The 18,941-nt window shown below is 39.0% G+C and overlaps 1 protein-coding gene across 1 annotated transcript in view; it reads left to right on the top strand.

Annotated features, from left to right (window-relative positions):
• Positions 1 to 18,941, top strand: part of TMTC4 (transmembrane O-mannosyltransferase targeting cadherins 4) — a 55,951-nt gene that overhangs the window by 18,159 nt on the left and 18,851 nt on the right. The window contains exons 6-11 of the mRNA XM_009085326.4: positions 6,222 to 6,319; positions 8,424 to 8,516; positions 11,876 to 12,037; positions 12,816 to 13,018; positions 16,230 to 16,401; positions 16,486 to 16,617. Coding sequence (XP_009083574.2) covers positions 6,222 to 6,319; positions 8,424 to 8,516; positions 11,876 to 12,037; positions 12,816 to 13,018; positions 16,230 to 16,401; positions 16,486 to 16,617 — 860 coding nt within the window. The remainder of the gene's footprint in view (positions 1 to 6,221; positions 6,320 to 8,423; positions 8,517 to 11,875; positions 12,038 to 12,815; positions 13,019 to 16,229; positions 16,402 to 16,485; positions 16,618 to 18,941) is intronic.

The raw sequence follows: 18,941 nt of genomic DNA, 5'->3' as shown, positions 1-18,941 counted from the left end.
GTTTTGTTCTGTGTAGATGTCAATAAATCATCTACTAGTTCATTGCTAATTTAATAAAGGATGCAAAGTAGTGATGAGTTTGTTGAATATTGGAGGTTTATATTATGGAAGTTTTCCTACAGATTGGAAATAGTTAAGTCTCCTGTGTGAAAGAGATCATTGCTAAGATATGGGGAATTTGTTAGCTATAGTGCAATTGGTCAAGAGGCATTTATTATTGTTAAACCTGTGAGCCCTGATTCTTCAGCTGTGTGCCCTACCATTCATATTTGAACACATTGGGAGGGAATAGTTGTAAGTGAAGAACCTAACAATTTTATGGTTTTAGTTGGCTGAGAAACACAATGACCTTTTTTCTGGTAGAATTAATGCTAAATTTCACTTCTCCAAGCTGTTGTAATTCAGGGGATAGATGCTTCCTTCAGTGTGGCCTCTAGGTAATGAGTTTGAGATGGCTGGATATGTTTAGGAATGACATTTCCTACTGTAATATCATTATTAAGTGAAACACTGAGCTGAACTGCAGTAGTATGTACATGTGGAGATACACAAGGAGATCTCGGGCTTAATTTAATTCTAACAGTGGATTCTTATGCGATCTTTTAAGACTAGATAATTCTAGTCTTAGAATTGTCTAAGACTAGAATTATCCTTTGCTTAGCAATTCATGAGCAGGAACTCTTAGAGCTTGATTAGAAGAATATTTGTAGCAGTTTAGTTCTAAGACATCATCCCCACAGACAAGGCACTTTAATGGAATATATGAATGTTTGTGATCCTTTTCATTTAAAAATTAAAACTTCCTGCAGGAGCTCAATATAACTTGCTTGGCTTCAACCTTCAGAGGAGTAGATGCTTTTACAGAATCAGTTGCTGTGTTTCACCTGAAGATGGTGGCTCCATAAACTGCTCCAAGCTGTCACCTGGCTGTCTCTTAAGTTGTTCAGCTGGGTTGGAAGAAGGAAATGCTGAATGCCTTAGTGTCTGAATTGATGATAATTGCTTTGGATATTGTTAGTTTTGTTTTACAATAAAGCTAAGCTTGGAGGTTTCAATGTAGCATTTTCTTCATATGTTTCACTTCTAAGGAGTTTGTTTTCATTGGCCTGTGGATTTAGGACACCAGAAAATAAGGTCTCTTGAAACAGGATTAAATATTTAAGTCCACTGTCAATGTGTTGCTCGTAAATTTAGGATCAGTCAATTCTACACTATAAAACACTTTGTGTATGCATCCTTGCCCTAGAAATGCTTGTACTCAAGTCTAGCAGTCTAAATGGAGGAGTTCTCATGGCTTGTTTATGGTTTACATAGGTATTTTATTGAATCCCCTCAACTTTCAGACTTCATGTACTCCTAAAGAGGGACCATCTGAGCAGCGCTTTTTGGGTTTGTGTAGAAACACTGTATTTTTTTCCAGCTTAAAAGAAAAATAAGCAAGTACTACTCTATTTCTTTGGCATGCTTACAATTTTGTCCATCTGTTAGAGTGGCAAAATGCCCACTCACAATATGGTGTACCAGTTTCAACCAGGCACAGGTGCCAATGAGAGATCAGTTTCGTTTTCTGACACAAGATTTTTCTGGTGGGAAGCAGCGCCATGTTAGGGGAATATGCTTTGTTAGACTTATTACTTCTGTTGCCATGTGTATATCTCATTATAAGCACTTATGCAGTGCTTTACATTTTAACTCACTGTTAAAAAAAAGATAAAATTGAAGGCATTGCTGAATGGTGGCCTTTTGTATCTGTTTTGCAGCTGAGTTTACTGAGATTTCTGCAGTTCAGACAGGGGGTGGTGGGGATGAAGGGGTGTTGTGTATGTTGACCCAGGAACAAGCATGAAACAAAATGTTTCTCAATTAAAATTCTTTTTCCTTGAAGTTTAATCACTGATGAATTTTGATAATGTTACAATTCTGTGAATAACTGTTGATTTTTTGAGCCTGCAAAAAAAACCAAAGGAACAGAGATTGTGCTTTTCAGGAGATCTTGTTTACAGAACCACAGAGTGTTTGAAGTTGGAGGGGTCTTGAGGTCACCTGACCTGACTTGCCCACACAGGGTCACCTAGAGCCAATTGTCCAGGAGGCTTTACTGCAGGAATTTGCAGTTCCCCTCATTAAACCATATGAGGTTCCTGCCAGACCATTGCTCCAGCCTTTCTGTATGGCAGCACAACCCTCTGGTGTATCAACCACTCCCCCCAGCTTGGTGTTCTCAGCAAATGTGCTGAAGGTGCCCTCTGCCCCATCATGCCAGTCATTAATGAAGATGTTGAATAGGACTGGACCCAGTATTGACCCCCCAGTACATTGGCCTTATATTAGACTCTGTGCCACTGACCACCACCCTCTGGACAAGCCATTCAGGTAGCTTTCAGTCCACCTCACTGTCTGCACATCCAGCCTGCTCAGCAGCAGCTTCTCTGTGAGGATCTCATAGGAGGCTGTGTCAAAGGCCTTGTTGAAGTCCAGGTCTTTGATGCTCCATATTTGGGACCTTCATTATTTCTCTTTTACTGTTGTTTTTATCATCTTTGCAAGTCCATGCTTAGCTTGACTTTGCTGGGCAAGCTGAGATATTTCTTGTATCTGAGACTTGGGATGTTCCCTCAATGACAAACTTGTTTATGCACAACTTTGAGTGTGTGCCTATTGAATGACTTCAGTTTTCTTTTATTGGGCTAGACCATTTCTCCAGGCCAGACTGGATGGCCCTCTGAGCAACCTGCTCTGGTGGAAGGTGTTCCTGCCCATGGCAGGGGTTTGGAATCAGATGATCCATAGGTCCCTTCAAAACCGGGCTATTATATGATTCTGGATTTTTTCCAGTTTGTCAATGGAATTCTGACTTCTCTTTTTTATGCTTCCTGGCCATTGCAGCCTGGCAGCACTTCTGGTCTTAATAAGCATATTTTTTATTACAGCATCCGAATGGAGTAAGGACAAAGGAAGAATCCAGTACAGAATGTTATCTTTACTTTTTTTTCACAGCAAGCTGGTATCTTACTGTAGTTTTCCAGCTGTTATTTACACCCATTCTATAACAACTTCATGCAGCCCTTATTTTTTTTGTGGCATATTTCACACTGCTTCCAGTGTTACTCTCATGCCTTTGCAAAGTCAAGGTATAGGATGTTTACAGATTTCCTTTTATCAGGAAGACTTTTTTTTCCTGTCCAAGTCAAAAGTTATACTTCTATAAAAATGACTAAAATATTTGGCAAATAATTAATCATATTCTTTTATGTTTTAGAGTGTCACCTAGAAAATATTTTGTCTAGGTGTAGTGGTATTTTTGTAATTTTGATCAGTCAGCTTAGCTTTGTATCTGTAACAGTCTATCCTTTTGTATTTTTGTTCAAAAGTAGATATGTAGGCATTGTTTTATTTTATTTGAGATTCCTGGGTTCTCATGTATTTTTCATGATTTCTGAGGTAACAGTTGAGGTTACTCTGGGTTATATAGGACCTGTTGAGTGACTGTAACCAATCACAATTTAAAACAGATTATCTTCTCTATGAATTCTGTCCTGTAGTTCACTATTTTTGCTTTTGTTCTTCCTCCCATTCTGCTGATGCTGTACTTGCCATCTGATTGCAGCTGACCTTTTTGGGGAAAAAAATGAAGGAAAAAGGCACAGAACACTTCTGTTTTCTTGGCATTGTACATTTTATTTCTCAATGAATTTTGGAATAACTCCTTCCTCACTGCTCTTCTTACTAATATATCTGTGGAATTGTGGGGATTTGTTCTTTACATACATTACCTTTTCTCATTTTGCAATGTGACCTTTCTGTGTTAGATTTTTTGTGTATGAATGTGCTGCTTTTACATTTGTCCTTGATGATTCGACCTAGTTCCCTTTTTACTGTTACTCTTATATTTTGAATCATCAAAGCATTTCTGAATTGCCAGCTGGTCTCTTACTATATATATTTCCTACTATCTTTTGTGTTAAGATAATTTGTGTTTGTGTGCTGAATACTGCTTCTCTGAGAAGTGCTTAGTAGTCCTGACTCCTTCCCACTAGAGTTTGATTCTGAGAAGAAACCTCTCAATGGAAGAAAGTCTACTTCCAGAAACACAGTGAAAGTCCATTAGCTGTCTTCACTCTTTTCCTTTTTACACTTACTAAGGATGATTGATGGTCATTTTGTGAACACAGTCAATTACTTTGTCTTCTAGCTTTGCATTCTCTGTGCTAGTTGATTTATACATTAAAAAAAAAAACCCAAAACAACAACAAAAATGCCAAAACAAACAAACTAACAAAAAAACCACCAAAACTGGTTTCAAGAACTGGCTGAACAGTCTTGTACTGCAAAGTCTGAAAAGCTCTTGAAGGGGGATGTATTTAGACAGAATTCTTTCTGTCTTAGCAATACTCATAGAAGGAATGTTGAAGCTTTTTCCTCCATGAGCTACAACCCTCAGCTATTCTTCTGTATAATTTATGTGGGCTGGAGTTTCCCATTGCATTTTAATTTTTCTACTTCCACTGTCTCTTTAGTCATTATGAATTTTGGTTTTTCTTGCCTTTTTTTTTTTTTTTGCATTATTCAGATGTGTATGAATTCTTTCCTAAAAGAAGATTTCTTTTATCTTTATAACATTTGCACCTCTAATGTTGAGTTTTACTTCACTTCTGGAGACATAATTTGGAGTAGAGGGAAAAGGATCAAATGCCCTCTACGTATTACAACGATGACTCTCAAGCATGTTAGTATTCACTCTGTTGAAGCTTTAGAAGTCTTAGGTAAGAAAGGGGTTTTTTTTAGGTTAGAAGGAACCTCAAAACCTTTTCTTTAACATATTTGTATTAAAAGTTTGGAGCTCTCTGTTAGGAAAGAAGTATCGTGGTTCAAAATGAAAGAGGAGGCCAATGTTAGCAGATCCTTTTCACACCTATGGTTATGATTTGTATCTGACCCCAACAATATTTGAGGTTGAGGTTTACTGGTTTCCCTGTATCACCAGTGCAGAGTTACAGCTCTGAAGGGTGTTCAGCTGCATTTAATTAGGTATCTTAATCCCTCAAGGTGTCCTCTTCTCATGTACAGTTATAAAGAAAACCTAGTGTACTAGCTTAGGTGTAGGTTTCTACTTCTGGTGAAATATCTTAATCTTGCCATTTACCCTTTCCACAGACCCTTATTGCAGTTCTCTTGAAGCACTGAGGGTTGAACCTGCATTAGCAGTGGAGAAGAACTGCTCTAGAGATCAAGGAAAGAAAGAAAGGGATTCAGTCAATGAATGCAGAGTTCAACTTTGTTTTTGCACATGCCAAGTCAAAGATTGATTCTTGTGATGCCTGTAGAGCCTCTGTTACTTGAATCAAGAAACTGCCTCTGAATGAGCAGAGTGCTTTCCTCTGTTGCTTGCACCTATGGAGTGGAGGTTGTGACAGATATGTTTTTTATGTGAAGTACCTGTGTATTCTGTGTGTGATAGTACCTTGGCTGACGTAGGGTTGATTGTTACATTCATCTCAGATATGCCTGCTTGTAGTACCCAAAATCAGCTACATGGTACAGTCTTTAAAGATCTTTTCTTTGAGCAGAAGCTGTAGTAGCTCTTGATCTCTTAACCCCGGAGTTCCTCACCCTGCTGTAAAACTGCTTCCTGAGTGCAAGGACTAACTGCTTCTGCTCAGCTGCTGACATTTTTGAGCTCCATGGCATTCTGTTGCAGTAATAATAAAATGACATGAGGCACTTGCTAAATGCAGCAGCTCTGGAGAAGCAGCTCATTGTGCCTTTGTAGACTAGACTGCAGTTAAAACAGTCTGTGTGTGACACTTCATGAGTAACTATTATAAAGAATTTCTTGTTCTTATGGTAGCTTGGAAGAGAGTGTCCAGTAATGACAGAGCTCTAGCTAAGGATGATAAATGTGTCTAAATATTGGGAATTAACCTTTGCAGATGACAAATTGTGGAAATAATATGAAGCTTCTGCCATTCTAATTAATCTGGCTAAAACATCCAGCAAATAGGAACATTTCTAATGTCTCCAAGAACAGAAGATGACTGCAATAAAGGGACAAAGGCCAGCATATTGCAGGAGGTGCCTTATGCTTTTTAAGTCTGTGTGTCCAGATCTTGACTGGTAGAAAAGACTGCAATACTAAATGCTGTTTATTTTTTAAATTCTTATTTTAATTTACCTTTAAATGTATAAAATACCTAAAGCTATGCCATTCTTTATTTTAACAGATAAGGAAGGACATACTTTTTCTGTATTCTGGGTGCTGGTGAGTGTTGTCCTAGGTGCAATAGCCATGCTGTGCAAAGAACAAGGAATTACAATACTGGTAAGAATTCTCTTATTAACTGAATTTTCACCTCAACATCTGTCAGGTATAGTTGCAAAGTCTACAGAAATTAATCTTCTCCACAGCTAATGACATGCAGACCTTTATATTCTGTTCAGAAAACTAATTAATGTTGATAAAAGGCAGTATTGTCATAGATCTGTCTTAACTGTATCCTTGTCAATCTGTTAGAGTTTTTCACTTTAACTTTTGTAAGCAGGTTGCATATATTTTTGCAAAGTTTAAAGGTCTTATGGCGTTAGTTTCACTTTTGTTGCCCTTGTTTTTGAATTAAATTCTTGAGATATCAGGACTACAAACTTCTCATGAAGAGAAGTTCAAGGCTCATGAACAAAAATATAACTGGAGGAGAGCATTTTTAAAAGCTCCATTCCCTTGCTTTTGTGAACAGTGTAATTACAATTAGGGCCATTGTTTATGGCCCTAATTATAATTATATTATGGCCTAATTAGCACTTCTAGTACTGCATCTCTTCCTTTTGTCCCTTATTTAATGATCTGTCTGTGGAAACAGATGTAGTTATTGTTCATGTTTATTGTGGTCTGCCTTTTTATAACTTCAGTGAAGACAATGCTGTTTTGGGTGACCAAACTGGCCACCTGAAGTACTGTATCTGTGATTTTTACCTTTTATATAGCCATTTGTCTTTATTAATAAACCCAGTTTATAGCTTTAGCTGACATAGATAAGCCACAGAGTCAGAAAATTCTTTGCAGCAATGACCCTCTTGTCCTTGCTAGAAGAAAAGGGAAAAGAAATTACAGAAAACTTCTTGATTTGGGACATTTTTTTGGATAGATGTTTGTAGATGTTGTGATCTTTTTCAAAGGTGTCTGTAAGGAAAACATAAGGGATTGTCTTAAAATGTGTAATTTATTCTAGCAGTATGAAGGAACTATTTGAGCTATCAGATGCAGAACTATTATTGGATTGGGGATTTTATTTGTTTGCTGTTGCACTGCTAGGATGATTATATTTATTGTTGTGCTAAGGGGCACAGGTCAGAGGGATAAAGGGCTAAATCACCCATTAAAAAGATTACTTGGAGGCTGAATGTGATTTTCAGTAGAATTCTTGCCTTCCTGTTTCCACCTGAGTGGGCCAAAAGCCTTTGAATTGCCAAGTGGCCTTTCTACATGGAACGAAGCCACACTATCTCCTGTCCCTTCCCTTTGACTGTTAGTGAAGGGCTTGTGGCCTCCCAGTGTACCAGCCCTTTGCTTCACCTGGAATGAGTTTTACTGGGGTTTTTTTTCTATTTAGTCTTTAGAACAGTGAGTTAATTTCTGAAATTATTAGAATATAGGATAAGTACTCAAGAGTTACCATGGTGTTATGCTGAAACTTTGAAGCAGAAATGCCAAGATGCTAAGGTTTGATTTTGTGGGTAACCTCAGTAGAATTACCCCTGGACACATTTATACATTTTGTTTTCCTGCTTGGAGGTAGTTATGTGCAAGTGTAGCCCTGCAAAGCACTGAATATGTTCTAGTTTTATGTGCAGTGGCTGATGTCATGTAGAACTCATCTCTTTTTTTCCTTTTTTCTTCTTTTTCCCCAGCAACTTGCACTGTGTTTATTGCTGTAATTGCAAGGAAAGCAAGCCTGATACCTCTGTTAAATCTTTCTCAGCCTTTGTCTGTACCCTTTAAAAACAGTATTTCTGAAACCTGGAAGTCCAAAGATACCATACAACAAAAAAGGAGTAGAAGGCTTAAAGAAACTCCACCTTACTGATAGAAGCCTTACCTTTTGACTGCAGTATTTACACTGCAGAACATTTGGGGGAGAAGAGGGAGAGCAGAATTCTGTTGTGACCATGCATATGTTATCTAGCTTGCTAGTGCTTAGTATCCCCTGAAGGGTTATTCCATGTAGCAGGAGAATTCCCATTACAGTAAAATGTTATTCTACTAATCTGAGCTGCATTTACCATTCTGCCATCATTACTACCAATGTATCTCTCTAATTCTTTGGAATCAGAATTAAATGTACAGTTAATCAATTCAAGATGTATTTAAAAGAAAATATTTGTGGTTAGCTGCTTCATCTTACGCTGTTATTTTTCTCTTGGCTCCTTAGGGTTTGAATGCAGTGTTTGATGCACTGGTGATTAACAAGATAAATCTTTTGGAGCTCATTCGAAAGTTACTGTATAAGGACAAGTCACTGGAGGTGAGTCCTTGGATGTTTTGTTCATTCTTACAGACTTTGTTCATTCTGGCCATTCAGACAGGTATGTCCTAAAAGACAAAGATTCAGCTTCTGGCAGTTTTGTTGTTGTTGAGAATTAGGAAAAAAAACCCCAAACCAACTAACCAAAAAAGGTATTGTTAGTCAGCCTAGAAAGGCATCTTTGCAGCAACACGAGTAGTTATGGGGTATTGTTAGAATTGCTTTGAATAGTGAAACCCCTTCCACAATTTTCTCAACAATATGTTAAAAATCTTGTATGGAACAGTTGACTGCTTGATGCAACAAGTTCTCCAGGATTAGTAACTATACACCTGAAATGGTACTTGGAGTGGTTTGGTCACAATAAAAAGAGGGAGAGATTTATTCAGATTCTCAATGACATAGTTAGACAAGTACATTAAAAACACATTATGTTAACGGGTCCCAGTAGCTTTGTAGTTTGAAAGAAGAAGCTAGGTAAGCACTGATAGTTCCTAGGGATTGATTTTTCTGACTTTCATTGGTGTCAATTTATCTGGTATTGTCTCAAGTGGAGTCTGGCACCTAGTATTGGCACTGGCAAGTGACAGAAACAATAGGCCTCAGATCAATGATGGATAGCAGCCAAACAGACCTACAGCATACTAGAGCATCACTGCTGCTGAACAGCCAAGATTCTGATCCAACATTCAGCAAGGCAAAAGAATATTCCTTGTATTTTGCTTCAGTCAGTGGTTTCACTGCAGAGGAGTCTCACCAGTGTTTCTGAGTGGCACAAGTCCTGTGGGGCTTTTAAATTCCTTTGCAAGGAGGGAAATCAGGAGCTGCAGGGGAAATCAGGGGAAGTAGATTCTCTAGAAATTAAATAATATATTTGACCAAGAAGGGCTAAGTGAGGACTACAGGAGTGTTTCAGGCAGCAAACAGGAATGCTGGGGAGTTTTGCTGTATAAGGAGACTAATGTCAACTAGAATATGACACGGGAAGCATCTGGAGCTGTAGGGATCTAAAGCAGAGCTAGTTCAGAATGAAGTGCTGGAAACAAAAGGAAATGAGTAGAACTTCAAGAATAAGTGGCCAGTCAGCCTCACATCACTGCCTGGTAAGATCACGGAGCAAATCCTCCTGGAGGTTATGTCAAAACATATGAATGACAGGGAGACAGCCAACCCAGCTTCACCAAGTGCAGATTGTGCCTGACTTATCTAGTGGCCTTCTGGAATGGAGAAGAGAAGGCTCCAGGGAGACCACCTCTCTAGGAAGCCCATTCCAGTGTTTGACCAGTATAAATTCTTCACAATGAGGGTGGTGAGGCACTGGAACAGCTTTCCCAGAGAAGCTGGGGATGCCCCATCCCTGGAAGTGTTCTGGGCCAGACTTGAACAGGGCTTTGAGCAAACTGGTGTAGCAAAAGATATCCATCCCTTCCAGCCCACACCATTCTATGATTCTAGGAAATGTCAGAGTCAAACCTTTTTGGAGGGTTACTCTTTAGGCATGTAGAGCTCAGAGTGTGGTGCTTCTGTTTAAAAGAAGAACTTTTAAATGGTTCTGTTTCAGTGACGAAAACATCAGATGTGCCTTTTCTCTCTTATTCTTTTGGTAGAAGTAATTAATTATAGCTCCCGTTACCTGCAAAAATCTGTTCTGCCCTTTTCAAGGAAGTTTATCTAAGATTGTTTTGCTTTGTTGAAAGGCAGATCCTAAAAACTCTTCAAGTAAGAATATTTTTTTTCCTTCTTGACTGAGACAGGTTTCAGTTTCATGCCAGATTTCAGTTAGTTCTGAATCAGAGAGGATACAATAACACTTCTTCCACTTTCACATTCTGCCTACTGAGAGATTTTGTGGCAATTGTGAAATCTGGCCTTTAAGAGACTGCATGTACTGTTAAATGAAATGAAGCCCTGGGCTAAGAGATTTTGTTGTTAATCTGTCAGAAAGCAGTTATAAATATTCACTGTATGTGGGTTTTTTTCATAGTACAATTTTCTCCAAAAGCTATTTTATAGGAAAACTATTCCTAAATCCTCCTTGTAGTAATTTTGGTTACTGAGATGTCCAGGTTGGAAGCAATCATTTGAGCACAAAGGCTAGCTTATGTAAAATCAAAATTGCAAACTGCTTTATCCTTAGGTATTCAACTAAATATTTTATCATGACTCCATTGTCAATTACGAATACAAAAAAAAGCAATCTGCAAATTGTTTTTTAATTTAACTTTTCCATCCTTTTAGAAAATAAGTATCTTCAGCTAGTGCACTGATGTCTATCTTTGTTCAGGAAGCCTACCTTTTTTTTTTTTAAACTTCAGACATAGCTGATATTGATATCCTAAACAGCTATGGTGGTCCTTGCTAAAGAGCATATTCCACTGAGAGGTAATCATAATTATTGTGCCATCTTAAAGCTTTGACTGGTGTATTGTTATAGTTACTGATGATTCTGTTTCCAGTCTCCACTGGTGAAGCTTGAAGAATCTCTACAGTGTACACTGTTTTTTGGTTTGGGTTTGGTTTGGTTTTTCTTTTTTTTTTTTTTTTTTTTTTTTTTTTTTTTTAATGAAAATGATGTGTGCTTGGAGAAAAGTGTTATATGTTCTGGAGAAAAAGATATAAAAGTCTGTCAGATTTACTGTCTACACCATCATTTCTTTGTTTTATGTGACTTGCCTTCTTTACAGCCTGAAGGGTATATTACAAAATGCATGATGTAAACCAACTGAGTTAATATAGATCAAACACAATTTTATACTTTTTCTGATCTTGGGTCATTTACCCTGAAGTAAGTGATTTGAGTGCCTCTCTGTCATTAGCTTTTTAATCAAGTTTTTGAGTGTGAAAATTTTAATTCAGTTTCTGATTCCTCCCAGTTCCTAACTGTGCAGTTTTCTTGGTACATACCTGTAATTTTACCTCTGAAGATACCTAAGTGGACACATTTTTTCCATGACAAGCAGACAGCTGAAAATAGCTATTTAAAACAAAGTCCCTAAAGTACTCATCCTCCATTTTAGAAAGAAAAGATAAATTAATTTAATATGCTGTATACTAAAGGCTGTATTCTGCTCAAATTCCTTGTCAGAAATTGCCATGTAAAACTATTATCAGCTACACAATTACAGAGGATTTGTAGAAGAGTCTTCTTGAAGTAACAAGTTTTGTTAACTGATTGAGAAGGAATTTAAAATATTTGCAAAAAATACTTTCCCATTAAAATGTCAACTCTAATAGCAAAAATACAGAGGAATAGCTTTTTCTTTCTGAGATAGAGGTGAAAAGGATGCAAATGTGTTGGGTAAGAGAACAAGTACTGTTTCTATATGAGGTGGGTTTTTTCCCTTCTTTCTTTCCTGTAGAATGCTGGGCTGTTAAGGAAGGGGCTGCTTTTCAGGATAACTCTTTTGATGTGTGGAGGGGCCGGAATACTTTATATCCGCTGGAGGATTATGGGCACGGGGCCACCAGCTTTCACTGAAGTAGACAACCCAGCTTCATTTGCTGACAGTCTGTTTGTAAGAGTAAGTTACAAAGTTGCTTTTTTCTGGCCAGCTCAGTACGTTTGTCTTTTGTCAGAAAATTAAGTTGTCCGTGCTTGTAGGAAACAATAAAGTGGGCAGTTTTTATGTTTCAAGATAAGCGTGACGAGTCACCTTCACTTGTGCTGCTGTGATGATTCTCTGCAATGTTTTTTTTTTTTTTAAATAGTATACCATGTATATTCTGTGCATTCAATTTAGCCTGCACTGTACACATTGAAGTACTTTTCCATTTACTCCATATTTTTCCCTTGCATGCAAGAAATTAGCTTTTGCTGATTTCCATCCCTTTTCCACATACTGTGCATGACTTTTCATCTTTCACAACTAAAGAAAATAGCACAAAGTTCTAGTATGGTGTATTTGGAGTATGTCTTGCCTATACACCTCTGGTGGCATTAAGGATCTTTCTGGAGATGGGAAATCAAAGATGAAGACAGTGGATGATGTCTTTTGATGTTTTCTCCTGTTGCATGAGATTGTTCTTTTTATGTATGAATATTGGTTGGACAGCACAGAATTGCATTTCCCTGCTCTGGAGAGCCACCTAGCTATGTTTAAAAGAAAATTAAAAATTAGCTTCACAGCTGTAATTGTAATGGATATGTAAATAGTTGTAGTCTAACAGTATTCATGGCCTCTTCATTGTGTTACAAGGGGAATGAGGGAAGAGAGATGGACTAAAGTTGCCCCCTTCTCCACCCCTCCCCCCCCCCAAGTTTACTATCAAATAAATGTTTGTTTTCTCTTTGACTGACAGGCTATAAACTATAATTACTACTATTCACTGAATGCATGGTTGCTGTTGTGTCCCTGGTGGCTGTGTTTTGATTGGTCAATGGGCTGCATACCCCTCATTAAATCCGTCAGCGACTGGAGGATAATTGCACTAGCAGCACTTTGGTTCTGCCTAATTGGTCTGATATGCCAAGCTCTGTGCTCAGAAGACAGCCATAAGAGAAGGTAAGAGACAGTGATGAATTTTAAATGCCTGGCCAACTTGAGTACAGTATTATTTTGTTAAATCCACTACTGATAATTTTAACAATTCAGTGGAACCAGTGTCTAGCAAATGCAGTTCAAATAAATATTTATAGCTGTCATTACAGTTTTATCCCAATTTGTGTCCATCACTGTAGGTCCATCACACCAGCTAGTAGGAAACAGAGTTGGAGGAGGAGGCATGGATGGCTGCTTTATTTTTTTTCTCCTGAAATGGTGTTTTGAGATCCTTAACACTGTAGGTGGTAAAAAGTAATATGTGCTCAAAACGCAGCAGGAAACTGTTTGTTGTTGTCCGTACTTCTTTCAAGTCATCATTTCCTTTAATTTCCTCCTCATAATGGAAGAGAAGAGATGTGCTTTGAAAGCAGGTAGAAATACTGGGCATGGTCATACAGTTAAAAAGTAAAATGCTTGACCCATAGTATGTACTCAGAAAACAGCTTGTACTCTACCCAAAGGAACTAAAAAATTTATTGTAATCTGTTCTTTCTTACTAAGGGCTTCTGTTTAACTTTGTAGGCTCTGTAACCATGGATTTTATGTAGACTAAATTTCTCAGTTCCTTTAAATTTTTTAACTGCTCAGTTATAAAATGGTTTGAGTTTGGAAGAGACCTTAAAGGTCAGGTAGTTCCAGTCCCCCTGCCACAGGCAGGGACACCTTTCATGAGATCATGTTTCTCAAAGCCCTGTTTATCCTGGCCTTAAACACTTCCAGGAATGTGGCACTGTCAGTACATGTCCTTTTGAAAAGCCCATCTCCACCTTTCTCGTTGCCCTCTTTAGGGACTGGAAGGTTGCTAGAGGGTTTCCCTGGAGGCTTCTCTTCTCCAGGGTACACAACTCCACCTCTCTCAGCCTGTCTTCATAGGAGATGTTCTGCAGTTCTCTCCTCATGTTCGTGACCCACCTCTGGATGTCTCCAACAGGTCCATGTCCTCTTTATCATGGGGGCCCCAGAGCTTGTTGCAGCACTCCAAGCTGGGATTTCACCAGAGCAAAGTAGGAGAGGCAGGACCTCCTCCCTGGCCCTGCTGGCCATGCTGCTTTGATGCAAGCCAGGATATGGTTGGCTTTCTGCACTGCAAGTGCACATTGCTGGGTCATGTTCAGCTTCTCATCACTGAACTCCCCCAAGTCCTTCTCAGGGCTGCTCTCGTGCCATTTTCTGTCCAGCCCGTCTTTGTTCTTGAGATTGCCCTGACCCAAGGACCACACCTTGCACTTGGGTTTTATGAGGTTTGCATCAGCCCACCTATCCTATTCAGGTCCCCCTGGATGGCATCTTTTCCCTCCACTGCACAGCTGGGTGTCATGGGCAAACCTGCTGAGGGTGCGCTCAGTGCCACCATCCGTGTCACGGACAAAGATGTTAAACAGTGCCAGTCCCAATACCAGCCCTTGAGGAACACCACTTGCCACTGGACTCTGGACACTGAGCCATTGACTGCAACTCTTTGCATGCCACCATCTAGCAACTTCCTTAGCCACCAAGAGGTCCAGCTGTCAAATCCATGTCTCAGGTTTAGAGATGAGGATGTCATGCTGGACAGTGTCAAATCAAATGCTTTGCACAAGTCCAGGTAGATGATATCACTTGCTCTTCCTTTATCCAGCAGTGCTGTAACTCCATTGTAGAAGGCTATAAAATTTGTCAGGCAGATTTTTCTCTTAGTGAAGCCAGATTGGCATTCACCAATTATCTCCTTATTTTCCAGGTGCCTTAGCATATTTTCCAGGAGGATCTGCTCCATGATCTTGCCAGGCACAGAGGTGACCTACTGACCTTGTTTCCTGAGTCTGCCTTTTTCCCTGTTTAAAACATGAGGGTTATGTCTCCCCTTTTCTAGTCAGTGGGAACTTCAGCAGACTCTCATGACTTCTCAAGCTTGATGGGTAGGAGCGCAGCACTATCTTAGCAACTTCATCTATCAGTTCCCTTGGGATCTGCAAGTGCACCTTAACAGATCCCATTGAGTTGTGCACCTTAGATGGTCTTGAACCTGACCTTTTCCTACAGCAGGCAGTTCTTCATGCTCCCAGTCTCTGCCTTTGCCTTATGTGACTTGAGCGGTGCGGTTGGAGCACTTGCTGGTGAAGTCTGAAACAAAATAGTTTTTGAATACTTCAGTCTTCACCATGTCCTGGGTAGCCAGGCTTCCCAAATGCTTACACATTTTCCACAGTCTTCTTTTTATCACCAACATAGGTAATTCAGAGTTGTGTGTTTGTTCAGAGTGCAAAATCTTACTATTTTCTTCCTTCTCATCCCTTCAAATGTTAACAGTTAACAGTGCCTTTCTGCTGGTCCCATGCTTATTTGCATAGATCAGTCATTTTGGAGAGGGGGTGGAACTGTTGCTGCTAGTGATGTCATACTTTCTAGTAAAAGTGCACTCACTAAGCCTTTATTGCTAAATAGGTTTTTAGTAAAAAGTGAAGACAAAATGTATAGTGAAGGCCTAGGACTTGTGGGGATGAGAAAAGGTAGGATGCATCTACCTTACAGAGATTCATTTGTAATAAATTAGAATAGAAAATTACTATGCCCATGGCCTTTGTAAGAAACACCTGACATGGACCTGAGGGTCTTATTCCCTTATGTCAGCTCTGTAAAAGTGAGGTACCTAGGCTCTTTTGTCTGGGCTCTGTATCGTCCATAAAGAGCTACCTGCTGAGGATGCTAACATTGGTGCCAAAAAAAAGGAAGACAAACTGCTCTCAGAAACTGTGTGTCTCTTCTGTCTGTAGAAAGATTGTAGATTACTAACTTTGAAGTGGTTAACCACAATGGATTCTACTATTGATGTGTTTGTTAGGAGAAAAACCACCCTCTCAGTTGAATGTGCACCTAAGTTTCTTCTTTAACAGTGAGTTATGTTTTTACCCCCATTACTGTCATACTAGGTCCAAAAATAGGTAGTTTTTGCCATTACTTTTCCTGCCTGTGTATTTTAAATAGGAGTTATGTAATTAATATGTAATGGGGCTATTTTCTGGCCTGGAAGCCTGAATATTGCTTTTCTGGAAATTATAGCAATGATTTTTAAAGTGCCTCCCTGTCCTATATGTACATCCTTCTACAATGTTTAAATAAAGCTTATATGTTAAGTGGAAAAGGTACTTTAGTTAAGATTTGTAGTTAACCTGAGAATGTTTCTTGTTTGCAGAATCCTTACACTGGGACTTGGATTTCTTATTATTCCTTTTCTTCCTGCAAGCAATCTCTTCTTCCGAGTAGGATTTGTTGTTGCAGAGAGAGTCATCTACCTCCCCAGTATTGGATATTGTATTCTCTTTACATATGGATTTAGTCTCTTGAGTAAGCAAGCCAAGAAAAAGGTACCATCAAAATAATCAGTAAAGTTGTTGATGAAGCAGGTCAATTGCATGATTTGTTTCTTAACTTGCCTCTCTTTCCTTAAGAAAATTCTTGCTGTGGCAGTACTTGGAATCTTGTTGATAAACGTTATGCGCTGTGCGCTCCGCAGCAGCCAGTGGAGGTCAGAAGAACAGCTTTTTAGGAGTGCGTTGTCTGTGTGCCCTCTGAATGCAAAAGTAAGTCACTCATTGGCTTCTAATCTTTTTTTTTTTTTTTTTTTTTAGTGTTTTGAAATGTGGGGTCAAGGAGGTATTATGCATAGTTAATATATTGTGCTACAGTGTTATTCACAGTCGTGCTCTGTTCTGGAATGACATTGACGTGTCAGACATCTAAATTACAGTGGCAGCATAGTCAAAATACCAGAAAGTGCAAATTACAACATTGTAATTCAGAACTTGGAGGTGGGAGTGGGGAGGTGAGGGAGAGGGGAGAATGCACTTCAAGAAAGGCATCAAGTCAAATTGGATGTACTGCTAATAAAACCTATTTAGAAGAATTGTGTGTATAATTGCAAGTTATTGCAACAAAAATATCAAAACAAGGTTCGTAAGTTGTAGCAATGTATTCAACTGAAAAATGTCTATGCTGTTTTTAGAATCCTTTCTGTGTACCTTCCAGTGGTATATAAAGCCAGCACAGCTGAGGGGCAAAGCAGCATATCATCAATGCAATTGCAGAATGTGGGAGTAAAATCTTGTTCCCACTTCTGCTTTTTTACAGCAGCTGAGCAGGCTAGACTCTTCAGACATGGGCACAGGGGAAGGTGCAATTTTCCCTGCAGGCTTAGTGAGGGAACAAGTAAGATGGTGGGGCTGGATGGGATGTTTCACTGAGCTGAGCAGCAGTGTTCAGCATCAGAGACTGACTCCAGCCTCCAACAGAGGCGACCTCCACAGCAGTCTTTGACAGCCAAGAGTGTGATCTCTTAGAGCACACCACTGAGCCCTGATGTTGTCTGAATTTTAGTAAAGAGACTCTTTGAAGAGCCTGGGAGTGGGAATGTGCAGCTTGCCAATAAAAATACATTGATGTTTTAAAAGATTAGATTCCTGTAATTTAGAGTGGTATCTAGAAAATACCAATCAAGACACAGGGTTTAAAAAGAAACCTGTGAATGCTCAGCTTCACAAAGAGAATGATAAACTTAGCATTTACTAGAATACAAATATGCAGCAGTGAGCTGTAAAAAACATTTATGGCATTTTTGCAACATGGTGGCATCTTTCAGTAGCCTGAGATTTTAATACATATGAAAGAGCTGTTGTATTTTATTGTGTGGCAGTGGTAGGCAACCATCTTCTTTTTAATGATGACCTCAGTATGTCTTGTCTTCTGGATGACAAGCGCATGCTATAAATGGAGCAAATGCAATCTGTTTTCTTTGTGTGTAACTCCATCCATCTGCCATGGTGAGAGTGCTTTAGACAGATCCACACTCTTTGCCTGTGCTCCAAGCTCCTTGGCCTGCAGCCATGCCTGGCTGGGAGGCTGTGTGGCTGTGCTCCCACAGTACTGGGCTTGAGCCGATAAGCTGTGCACAAGCCACTGAACTAATGCAGCTGGTTTAAAGCCAGTGAATGTACAGGCAAAATGAGCTTGTGTTTGTCAACACTGGGCACTGTAGACATGCCTGAGCTGTATTTCCGCTGGTGACAGCTTGTGCAAGTGGAAAGCATGGAGATGTGAACCGGGAAAGGATTGTAGGCTCGCATTCCAATTTTGCTGAAGGACGTAACTTTGAAATCACAATAGTAGGGAACTTTTCTCAGCAGAAACATTAGAGAGTCTCTGTATGAGAGCCTATGACTTATTTTCTTTATGAACTCAGCCATAGTCATTTAATTTTGACAAAGGTAAATGTAAAAATTTGAACTAGGTTTTGTTGTGATCTTCAGTTGTCTTGAAATTGCAGGCTTCCTTTAAAAATTACTCCACAGGACTTTCTTTCAGTGACCCATTTATTTCAGTGGGAGGCTGGTGCAAACCAAAGAATGGCACACAGATAATAGCTTTTTCTTGTTGTTCTTGGAACATACTAAATATGTGTAATGTGGTCATGCTTTGCTTCCATTATGTATCAGGATCTCAAAATCTCAAATCCTCAGTAGCAGAAGAAGCTGTTCGTGTTTTGTTGTGCAGCTCCTTTCAATTCCAAATTGTCTGTGTGGGAAGTACAGAGTAAACTTACCCTAATTCTAAATAACAAGTTGTAACAGCACTGCCTTGTCTAATTTCAAGACTCATTTTTTTAAACATATCCTTTAGATAAAAACATGGAAACTGCCTTAAATGAGATTGTGTGGCACAGTAGTGAATCTGGTGCCAGATGTGCCTTGGCACATCTGTCTCAGGAGGATGACATTTAAGATCAACTTTAATAAATGTTGCCCAGTAACTTTAAAATTTAATGGAAATAATCAGGTACCATAATGAAGCTACAAATATTTTAACCTCTAAAAAAGTTCCCAATACAGATTTTTAAATGTTTTAAATATTG

The sequence above is a fragment of the Serinus canaria genome, chromosome 1 (assembly GCF_022539315.1).
Source record: "Serinus canaria isolate serCan28SL12 chromosome 1, serCan2020, whole genome shotgun sequence".
NCBI classification, from domain to species: Eukaryota; Metazoa; Chordata; class Aves; order Passeriformes; family Fringillidae; genus Serinus; species Serinus canaria.
This window is presented reverse-complemented; position numbering and strand designations above follow the sequence as displayed.